The following is an 11,419-nucleotide window of genomic DNA, read 5'->3' as shown; positions in this document are numbered from 1 at the left end:
TTCAAGCCCCCAGCAAAAAGGGCAGCCTAGTCCACTCCTAACCTTGCTTTTTTACAGGTCAGTGAGCTGTTTGAACATAACTGACCATTGGGTCAAATGATAGCCAGCAGGTATATCAACCTGCAACTCACAGCTGGCAGCCCCACTGAAGCTCAGCAGCTGTGAGTCAGGCCAGTCCCTGGATGGGAGATCTCCTGGGAAAGCTAAGGTTGCTGCTGGAAAAGGTGTTAGTGGAACCAGCAGGGAACAGTCTCCCTGTGGTCTGTGTGGGTCCTAATGCCCCAGGATAGTGATGGGGATGTTAGAATGCAAAAAGAAATGCCATCCTTTGGAATGAGACTAGAATTAAGGTCCTGATTCTCTGTGGTCAATCATGGCCTCCTTATAATCCCCACCTATGAACTGGCTTCATCACTCTGTTCTCCTCTGCACTGATAGCTGATGTGTTGTGACTGTACTGGTCCACTCTGGCTGCCCTCACACCATCCGGGTAGGGGCTGCACATTTGTGGTGGTGGAGGGGAGTCCTCAGGCCCTGTTTTATTATTATCAATTTGTTCACAAAACATAATACGCAGAGGTATACTATGAGGCTAGTTTATAAAACTCTGTATTCAAGATTCGGATATGATGTAACCCTCCTCTTCAAGCATTATCCAACAGCAGATACCAACAGGTTGCATGTTACAACTCATGTTGTAACAGTGACAAAACTTTCCATGTTACTCAGAAAATGCTTGTAAAACACTGGATTGAAAAACGCAAACTGTGGAAAATCATCAACCAATGAAAATATCAATGAAAACAACAAAAAAAAGAATTGGCAAGAAGCTTATGTAATAAAACAACTGCAACAAATTGGTGTTACATAAGTCTGCATTAATTGAGGACTGACGTCTACTCTGGTATATCCAAGTGGTGTTTGGATATTAATTCCCTCGACTAAGGGCTGTTAGGTTCCTGAAAGAAGCAGCATGAATTTATTAAGGCCTGCAGGGCAGTGAGCATGTGCAGTCTTTGAAACCGTGATCACAATCCAAGATCAAACTTGCATGAACAGGGTTTTCTCTAATTGCATTCTGAAGAGGTGCAATTGTTGTCTGTGCATCACGTAGAGCACCAGGGAGGACCTGAAAGCTGGAATCAAGAGTAACAGAGGCTCCAGTGAGCTGTGGCTATAAATAGCACCATATCAAGACACTCCACTTGCCTTTGTTTCTGCTCTCTGTGGGCTGCCTGTCTCTGTGCTGTAGCCTCCAATCTAACCCTGCCACCCCACCTCTCAGGGGTTAATAAGCTTGGTATTTCAGCTGAAGAGAGCCGTGTCACACGTTGTCACACTTACAGGACTCTGCATTCCCACAATGCCTGGGAGTCTCTGCAGAGAAATAGTGGGGACACACGTCAATCATTTTTCTTCTTTCCTGAAATACAAGCAGTTTCTCAGATAATAGAAGCCCTGGAGTGCTCGTACCTAGAATTCTGCCCAATTGTACTTAAGAAAACATTAGTTCAGAAAGCTTGGGCCGAAGCACGTACTAAAAATACTTAAACAATACTGAGAACCTGACGGGACCTGCACATAAGCATGCACGTTACTCTTCAAGAACAGGACAAGACTTTTTCACACATATATTATTTTCTATACTTTTCGATACCTGGGATTGGGATGCACCAGAGGTGTTATTCTGAACAGATCCAACACTCAGAACAGGTTCAGGTGATCTGGAATTCTGCCTACTACACATCTTGCACACAAGCTCTTTATCATCGAACTCCCTAGTCAAAATAGCAATACACGAGAGAAAACCTTTGTTCTTCATGTTAAGGTACCTGAAGGTGACTGAATCCCTCCCCTTCCCCTTTGAGGAAATTCTTTTTAGATCTGTCTTGCCTCCAGAGCCTTTGAAATTTCTAATCGGACACGCCTTGCTGCTGAATAAAATTCTTTCAACTTGTTGGAGGCGAAACGCTGTCATTTCGGATGGCAGTTATTGTACCAGAAAGAATCCCCATCTCCATCCAGGCAAGACAGTCAGTTTTCTTTCTGCTGTGTTCAAAGACTGAGAAGCAGAAATTGTACAAGCTGGGGAAAGCACCACAGGAGTTGCTGTATTTTATCATAGGTATTTTCTTTTAAGTTCCCCACAAACGTCTGTCACATGTAAAATGTCAAACCCTTTACATTTTCTCTAGGTGGGATAATTAATTAAAATCTTCTATTTCTCCTTTGGATCTAAACTTAATTAACAGTAGCCTTTTGGAAACGGCAGAGACTGCATGTGAAGCTAAGAAAAAGCTCTATGGAAACAAGTGCAGCATTAGGACAAGAAAGGAATCCTTATCGGTAAAGAGAGTTTGCTGACATTAAGATATTTTGTTTGGAACTGGCTGTGGTGAAACTTGAAAACTGGAGGCCCTCCGTTGGCCCTCAGTGGTCCTCGCTTCAAGAATACAAGCCCGTTTTTTTTAACATGCTTCACGCAATGTCGTGCAAATGTTTGCTTAACGTTCATACGACATCGTCATGGACAGGGATAATTATAATCTACCATTTAAAAAGACAAACGGATTTTTTTTGTTATCATCCTAACAGAACAACGTTTTTATCTTCTTTCTTTCTCATTTGGTTCCGGATACGGGGTCTCAGAACAGCTCGTTACATTGCGGTAGCGCGATCCCCCTCACGGCAAGACAAAGCGGCCGAGGGCCAGACCGGCAGCTGCTGTCATTGTTCCGCGCGACGCGCGGGCTTTGTTTTAATTATCTCCGCTCTGCAGATCCGCAGTGGCGGCGCTCGGCTCTGAACCCGAGCGAGTGTGGATACGACAACGTTTTATCTCCAAACAGCCATGGGGGGGGGGAACAGAAGCGGGTTTCAAAGGGCTTCCTGCAGATTTAGTTTACCCATGAACGAGCCCTTTAGATTCGGCAATGTAATTTTTTCAACGGCAAATAAAGTGCGTTACACTGTAAAATTGCTTTTAAGTCACCCTAGCACAGAAGTCAACAGTTTCACTTCAATTAATTTAATAAACAATGTGTTTAACATAATTGGCCAGTATTGCATAAAGCACGCATCACCCCACCAACATCCCATCTTGGTGATAAAGTACTGCAGACTAAGGTCAATGCATACTAATAAATGCATGACTTCAATGACATCTTGAACACATCTGAGATACATTTCCACCTTTTTGGCTCAGTAAAACCCTCGAAATATTTTCTTTCTGAAAACTATATAACTATATATATATGTTCTTCGGCAGCTGTCACTTCATCATATCAATGAAACTCATTTGTCCCGATTCTCTCGACACGTTCCACTTCATTGTGGTCCTGCCCTCAAGAAGCTGCATGTCCCCAAGTTAAGCAAAACATGACAAACTCGAAGAACAGATTTCCTGTTCCTTTCCAAAATCTCCACAAACAGATTCTGATGTTAAATGAATCAAAGACAAGCTTTTTTTTTTTCCAAAGTTTCCTGTTTTTTTATTTTTATTATTACTGTATATAGGATCTTTGGTGTTCCCACAGCACTTGGTTGCACTATTAATCATTTTGCTTCTAAAATAGTTACAAAAACCCTTACATCACATCATCTCCTACAAAGAAAAGACAATTCCTTTTTTCACTACTTACTACACACAGTCAGCAGTTTACATGCAGTTGAGGGATATAAAAACACTCAAACTTAAGTCTGTCCAGAACAAAATATTGCCCCCATCTGTTGAGTTATGTAATGAATGTATATAAAGCTCTGAATTATGGAGTTTTTTTTTTATCTGTCTACTCAAGTTTGAAGTTGAAAAGATTACTTCATCAAAGATTACCTTTAACTCTTAAGCAATGTTTGTGCAGTTAAATGTTGAAAAATTGTAAATATTATCCAAGCTTTCATGGTAAAAAAAAAAGTGGTTAGCATAGACACTAATGCTGAAAACCTTATGTTCAAGTTAAGAGTTGTGCAAATCCAATTACATATATATATTTAAAAAATAAATAAAAAAATTAAACTCGCACATCCTATGCCAAATGACAGGATTCACAGCATAACCGAAAATGAACTGTATATGTTTTATGTCGTCAGAAGATATGAAGACTGTATTGATGCATATCGGAGAAGCCAGTACACTAATTCTAATAAAGTATCTGTAGTTATATTCCACAATATACTGATGCAAAGATTAACCTGTAATAACATAAACTGCAAATCTAGTTGACAGTGAGAAATGATTCCAGGCCTTCCATTAAAGTGTCCAGAATGCTTCAGCTTTACAGACTGGCCAGCCAGGACATCAAAACAACCATTCAGCACTGACTAGAAGCTCTTTTAACTCCTCTGGATAATGATATTAAATGATAATGCTCGCAAATTACCCAAACAGTTATTCTGCTCAAAATGCAGGCTCAGTTATGCAATACGAACTGGGCAAAAAAAAATAAAAATTCAAGGCATTTAAAAAAAAAAAAAACATAATTGGTGAGTGAGCAAATGAGAACGAATAAGGGGGAAAAAAAAGGCAAGACACACCCGAGCCTGCAAGAAATCCAAAGGAAGGATTCCAGGTGCATCCCAAGGTGGAGATGGATATTCGGAAACAAAGTGAAATGGAGAAGTGTTTTATTTTTAAAGAAAGCCTTGACACAGGGTAGTGTGATCTGTAATCTGTTCTGCCTCTTGTCCAGTAAGGTCTCTTGCAATAGCTAGCTGTAAACATGAGTTGGTATTCGAACACAGAGGCATCTTCTGCAGGGGAACGTGATTCTGACATGAAGCCTAGTTCAGGCTAGGAAGGCCAAGACAATCTGAAGCATTTGATAACGAAACTGCAACAGTAAATCCGCTGTTAATCAAAGTTTTAACCACGTGAAACTAAACACCAAGAAGAGACTAGACTCGTGGGTGCTAATTTGTAAACGTAATTGCCATAGATCACAAGAAGCTGGCTGTTGGAGTGGTACTTGAATTTTCTGATTTTTATCAGAAAAACGTGTTAATTCTATAGAAGGGCTAGGACAAAAAACAACTATTAATGTGGATGGGAAAATTGATGATGGAGTGTTAAATGAAAATATTTTCTTGTTACATTTTTCTTTTTTATAAACACCCACTATGCTGTCTCTTTGCATTAATGTATTGGCCTTTCTGCTTTTAGAAACTATCTGAAGTGCCTTCCTAAAGTTATAAGATCCCTGTAATAGTGGACTAAAATTTTTAGATACAATGATCCTTTCAGAATAATTCCCCATGCTACCAGCATGTTTTCTGATGATCTGCATACCAGTGGAAAAGTTAAAAATCTAAAAATGATCTTCAGATTCATGCTAATTGCTTTAGGAACATATTTCTTTCAAACCTAAATTTAAGCAAAAATGAAAGATTTGAAATTAGCAGTGACCTTTAACTGTGATTTTCAGAAAACATTTTTTAAATACAGAAGTAAGTAAGCTGCCAGTCTTGTCAAAACTAGAGAAAGTTAGCATCACAAATCTTCAAGTAGTTTCTGTAACCTGTTGGCATGGCTGCATTATTCAATTCACAATGGTTTCAGAGAAAATGTGCACTACGTCCCTTGATATCTTTAGCTTATTTAAACCTCATCCACAACATGATCAAAAAGTATTCAACGTATCAAAACATTCAATTCATATGTTTTTAAAGTATTACACTTGTCTGTTATTTAGGCAGAATAATTACAGTATGAAAAACTCCTCAACATACAAAAAACCTAAACTGCAATCCAGGTGTAAATATTGTTCACTGCTAATTTCCAACCAATAAAGTGGACCAAGGCCTGACTATGTCATGTAAAACAGATACATTCAGCTTTCACGAAGGCTTTGCCAACAATCACTTTGCAGATATACCAGCACTATATATAGCAGGAGCCTAAACCAATGTTCTTCTACAGCAGGATAGTCATGTCTTTATAATCTTCAAGGCACAAAATAAAAGTTATGGTGTGAGCAGACGTACGAAGACTATATAAATGTTGAACCTCCTCAGTGTACACCTTTGTTTCTGTGAAGCGGATTCTGAAATTCAGGCACCATTGAGGATACAGGCCAGGGGTATCAAACCAGGCCAGATTTGAAGGTCACAGTGTAGATGGACATGCGGCTACATCCATATACACTGGACACAGACAGCCTAGTCAAACTGTATTGTTAAAGCTGTAGGTGGGTAACTAAATTGGGTACCACACCAATGGGACTGTTGGGAAACACATTTGCCACGCACAGACATTTCAATGTGATGGAAGGACATGATGTACTGCTGCACATTACTGTTCAGTGTCCACAATCATGTCCCATTTTTCCATTATCCCATCTGTATTTGTACTACTTTTCATTGCCCTACAACACAGTTTTAGAGGTGCTTTTGAGAAGCCCAAATAAATGCTAAATCAATGGGTGTTCATGCATTAAGATGATCAGCATAATTTGCAAGTCTGTTGTTCAGATTCTGTTGTGCATTGCAGGATTATGCTTTGAGATGCCCGTACTGAGAGTCCTTGTTATCCAAGGTGATACCCCTGATACAGAAATATAGAAAATAAATATACCCTTTATGCTGGTATTTATAAATCCTACTCAAGTTCTTCTACAGTAGAGGAGTTTTGCTCTGATTTTTGGTCAACAGCCCAGATAAGAATTAATTCTTCCCTTACTGCATAACAGTTTGAGTTGGTACATTCTTGATGTTATAGTCTCTAACATATTGCTAAACAAACAATATGAAAGATCTTGCAAGTATGGTAATAAAGAACAAAACGCAAAAGACTGGCGATGGCCTGTAAATCAGACAATGCAGACACACTGACTTTGTGCGTGTGTTCTCATTCACACAAGCAGAACCCACATGTTGGACGGAAACAAGAGGGTCGGAGAAGAGACAGCGTTCAAAAAAAAAAAACAACAACACCCAGACTAACTCTACTGCTTTAACCAATAGACAGAGTGGTTCCACACCCCTCAGCAATTAAGTAAAGCTAGGAGAACATCAGAACATCCGTCCATTTTCTAACCACATCTTCCGATTTAGGGTCGCGAGGGAGCTGGAGCCTGTCCCAGCAAGCAACAGGCTCAAGGCAGGGTACACCCTGGACGGGATGTCAGTTCTTAAATTATCACTCTCTCTTCCCGCGGTAGACCTTGAGACTCCATTAGCTGAGCCTATCTACTGTCTTCAACCATGCTGTTAAACAGCTACTGTACTTCAGTGATGTCTGCAGAAGCCTTAAAGTGTTTAGGCTAAAAAGCCACTTTTTAGAGAAATTCTTTGATTTTATACTTAAAAAGAACGTTACTGTGTAACACTGGGCAAAGACAAATTTTAGAATATGGCCACTGGTGTTATATAATAAATAGCATTAAAAAAATCAAGCAAACTTTAAAAAAGTCATTAAAAATACTACTCAGCTTGGTGAGCCTAATATTACCAGATGCTGCATTGTGTCTAAAAAATGGACTGCACTTACAATGTATCCACCTATGGACATTGAGTCCAACCATTCTCTCGTTCTTGTTCTGGAAATTAATGAAAGGGAGAATTCAAGTGTGTGGCTGCTGCTGGCAGGCTGAGGTAGGCAAATCACAGCAGTTTGGGCACTGGATACACAACCCACCTGGGCTGAAACCTTAATGTGCAAGGGGCACAGGAAGGAACCGAGCAGCCCCTTTCAGGCAACCACACTGAGCAAAAGGGGTCTATGTCCAGTGACCATGGGACCGCACTCTACAGCTCCTGTTTCATCAGTACTATAAGGGCTAAGGAGTGCAAAACAGGACAGCAAAAAAACCGTCAGAGAATCTAAAAAAAAACTCAAGTTAAAAAAAATAAAATCAGCAGGGGCATATTCATTTTCAGTTCTGCTCTTCAGTAAATTGATGCATTTGTCACATTTAGTTTAAAGCCCTTATCCTTATTAGGCTCTGCAAGATCAGTCGCTCTCAGCTAGAAAATGATGCAATTCTTTTTGTCTGTTTCTGCAGATAGACGTTCTTCTTCATTTTGTTTCTTGGCGCTGCCCTTATTAGCCCTCACGCTTGCTCTGTAAACCTGCCCCCCAGTGTGCCAGAGTCCTTACTTCTTCCTGCAATCAAGTCATGGGCTGTTGATCATCAAGTTTCTCCATTTCTAGTGGTAATAAGCACAGACAACCTATGTTTTCATCTCAAGTATCCAAAAAACAAGTAGTTGGTGTTTGCAATATTACACAACTGGATTTTACAGTACGTCACAGGGGTTAAGAGATCTTAACAACCACCTTTCAGACAGGCTGACTGGTAGATACTAGTGCAACAGGACAGGAATGATGGTTTTCTATCTTAAAAAAAGGAATAAGTGCCTGATGACAAGAGCACATTTGTGCTTTTCCACATTCCCAGAGTTCTGGCAACAGCACAGTAGTAAACAATTTGTGTTTCCTTGGTGATCATTTAATATAACAATACCCAACTATGCTTTAAGCATACTATTACGTCGGTATATATTCTTCAAAACAGAAAATCAAAATCTTGTTTGACAACAGAAATGTATGCTTGAATGAATGTGGTCATGTTGTTTTACTTTACTCCCCTAAGTTCACAATGAACTTTAAACTTGGGGAGTTGCAGTTCTTCTTTTCTAAACATGGTAATCAAATCATAAGTACCTGAGAGAAACTCAGGTGCTCCCTCCACATCTTCCTTGAGAAGCTGGGGTGAAACATAACTGCCTTCAAAGACGGAACAGTGCATTAGTATTTTCGTTTTCTTACAGACTGACGGTACACAATTCAAAGAGAGAGCTTTCCACATACAGCAGGCTTTTACAGCTCAAAACAACCTGACCACACAGCTGAGGGGCTGGCACTGTTACGGTGAATTAAAAAAAAAAAAGGAAGAGTCCACACTTTACATCAAGTGGCACCAACAACCGTTCAAATCAAACTTCTTGTAATCGCCTTGGTATTTCAAGAACACCTTAAGTGTGATCATGACGTGGCACTCTAGATATAGTTGCCATTTCCTAAGCCGATAAAAAAAGGAAAGCCAGTATTGGTGCCCTGATAATTAAATAATTCAAGTACAACTTTCAACATGGAATGATCGTGGTATTAGGTTATCATCACATGGGCGACATTAAGAGCAATGTAAGTATAATCACTCCACAAGAGGAACTATACAAATACCCTAGTGCTTGACTGGGAAATGTTGTTTAACATAGACTGTGGAGCTTTGCTCCTTCTGATAGGGGCCCCTTGGAAATCAGCACCTTTTGACTGCAGATTTAAAGACTGAAGGCTTATTGAGGACCTACAGCAACAGATCAGAGCAAACAAATATTCCTTAGCATCATGTACAGACTCCAGGCAGACAATCTCCATGCAGCAACAGTCATCCGGACAGCCTTCAAGTGCCAGTCTGCTGGTAACCACCTATCCCCTTGTTCTAGTGAAATAAAGCACTGGCATGGTAGAGCACAATCCTTATCGGCTGTAAGGATCTCCCGGGAAGCTGCTGTTATTGTTAGCTGGAGAAGAGGAGGAGGAGGAGGAGGAAGTGCGGACGTCCCCGTCGTCAGCGTTGCCGCTCTCAAAGACGTCGTCGGTGTCCATGGGAGCCGCGGCTGGCACCCTGGAGGTGCCCGCTCCGCCAGAGGAGAAGATGGTTGAAAACTGCGGGGAAGGGGTGGCCGCCCCGGGGCTCCGCGCGGGGTCCGTGGGGCTGGCGGGCGCGTGAGTTAATTGCACAGTGTGGGCCAGGATGCGGCAGCGGCTGGGACCTGGTTCACTGAGAGAGAAGGAGGAGGAGGAGGAAGTGGAGGGGCCGGGGGAGTAACATTCCCGGGCCGCTCGGTGCCCTCTGGCCCCGGATGAGTCGGCGCCGGTCTGGGAGCCGCGGTGGATCCGGTGGCTGACGATGATGTTGTTCCCAAAGCCGCCCATGGACGCCATGGTGGTGCTCTGCTCACGCTGCACCACGGCTGTCATGCCCCCCTCCGCGATGAGTCGGCGAATCCGGGAAAGCGCGTCCTCGCTGGTGCCATATTCCGAGCCCTCTCCTGGACAGCACGAGGGGGAAGACACCAAAAGGCGTTAGAAACCTGCATGTGGTTACTGCAATCCAAAAATCCCCACTCTTGTTATCCTGGGACAAGTTACTGTAAACGTGCATATTTTTCTACATCTATAAAAACTATGTACACTGAAGCTGGACTTAAAGTGCTTGGCGTCTGCGTCGAGTTTAACAAAAATGCCAGTTGTCTTTTGAGAATGCCGTCTGAAAAATGCAAGTCTTTGAAGGAATATTGTCTGCAGATTTATCTCCAGCAGCCTCCGAACTGTGTCAGAGTTAATACATTTTATTTATAAAAATCTTCATCATAAAGTGATTTTGCAGAACAGTTCAGCATACAGCTCGCATGATGCATGATTTAACGAGACAGTAAAATTAAGAAATTAAAACCAGAATGTCCTGTGTTATGAAGTGTAAGAACATCATACAATTCCATGCGAAAACATAGAGATAGAACATCTACTCTGTTTGCTCTTTGCCTCTGGCACACATTTAGCACTTGATATGAACAATAATAGAGGGTGAGGGGGACAAACACTTCTAAAAACTGATGTCTGGACTAAATAAGCCTCTCTTACAGCTTCTCAAAAACTGCAGGTCAGTGCAACATCTGTCGTTCTTAAAATCCCCTCAGCCCATCGGAGAAACAAGGGAGGTTGAAAATTTTTCAATTGTGTATTGTTCAGCCCTCATTTATACACAGAGTAGAGGTATAAAGAATAAATGTTTCAAGACTGATATTGAATTGCTGGTACATACTGTATGGAACAGACAAACTGAGACAGTAAGAATTGTATCATCTAACCAGTAACCAGTAAGAAGTCAAAGAAACCACATTTTCCTTGTTCCCCTTTCATCAGCTGTTTAAACAATAAATATACTTTATATTTACACCATTGATACTTTGAATTCTTTGCAGTGACTTTCCATTGACTGCACACAACAAGTCCTCTTAGTTCTTCATACAGAAGCACTAGTTTTGAATAACATTAAGGTCCTCTCAGGTAATTTTAAGATCCTTGGACCAGATCAATTAGCTACTGAGAAACCGAATGAGCTACAAACTGAAATGTTACTGCATAAATAACGCCACAAAACTTATTAAATGGCGCAAGCAAAACTGGAACAGTTTGTTCAATATTGTTGGGAAAGTTATTAAAAACTGAAAATGTCCACTTAAGAGTCTTTATGCTTATCACCCAGTAGTCCTTCAGACTAGCAGGTGTGAAAGTTCAGCTTGACAATGGCACTAAGAAAACCCAGGCTTATGTATGACCAGTTTATAGAAGGGTTATCACTCAGAAATTCCCCTCTCAGAAGTTCAAAATTCAAGGAATCTCAGCATAGGACAAATA

At 41.0% G+C, this 11,419-nt stretch overlaps 1 protein-coding gene across 5 annotated transcripts in view; it reads right to left on the bottom strand.

Annotated features, from left to right (window-relative positions):
* Nucleotides 1-3,462: 3,462 nt before the first annotated feature.
* The window catches only part of ambra1a (autophagy and beclin 1 regulator 1a), a 105,055-nt gene continuing 97,098 nt past the window's right edge, over nucleotides 3,463-11,419 (bottom strand). For 4 of the 5 annotated variants that reach the window (XM_088611287.1, XM_088611289.1, XM_088611286.1 and 1 more), the window contains one exon: nucleotides 3,463-10,050. In XM_088611287.1, coding sequence (XP_088467413.1) covers nucleotides 9,476-10,050 — 575 coding nt within the window. In that variant the 3' untranslated portion in view covers nucleotides 3,463-9,475. The remainder of the gene's footprint in view (nucleotides 10,051-11,419) is intronic. The other variant, XM_088611288.1, reaches the window with a different exon arrangement.

This window comes from Lepisosteus platostomus, chromosome 18 (assembly GCF_059453375.1).
Source record: "Lepisosteus platostomus isolate fLepPlt1 chromosome 18, fLepPlt1.hap1, whole genome shotgun sequence".
Taxonomy (NCBI): domain Eukaryota; kingdom Metazoa; phylum Chordata; class Actinopteri; order Semionotiformes; family Lepisosteidae; genus Lepisosteus; species Lepisosteus platostomus.
This window is presented reverse-complemented; position numbering and strand designations above follow the sequence as displayed.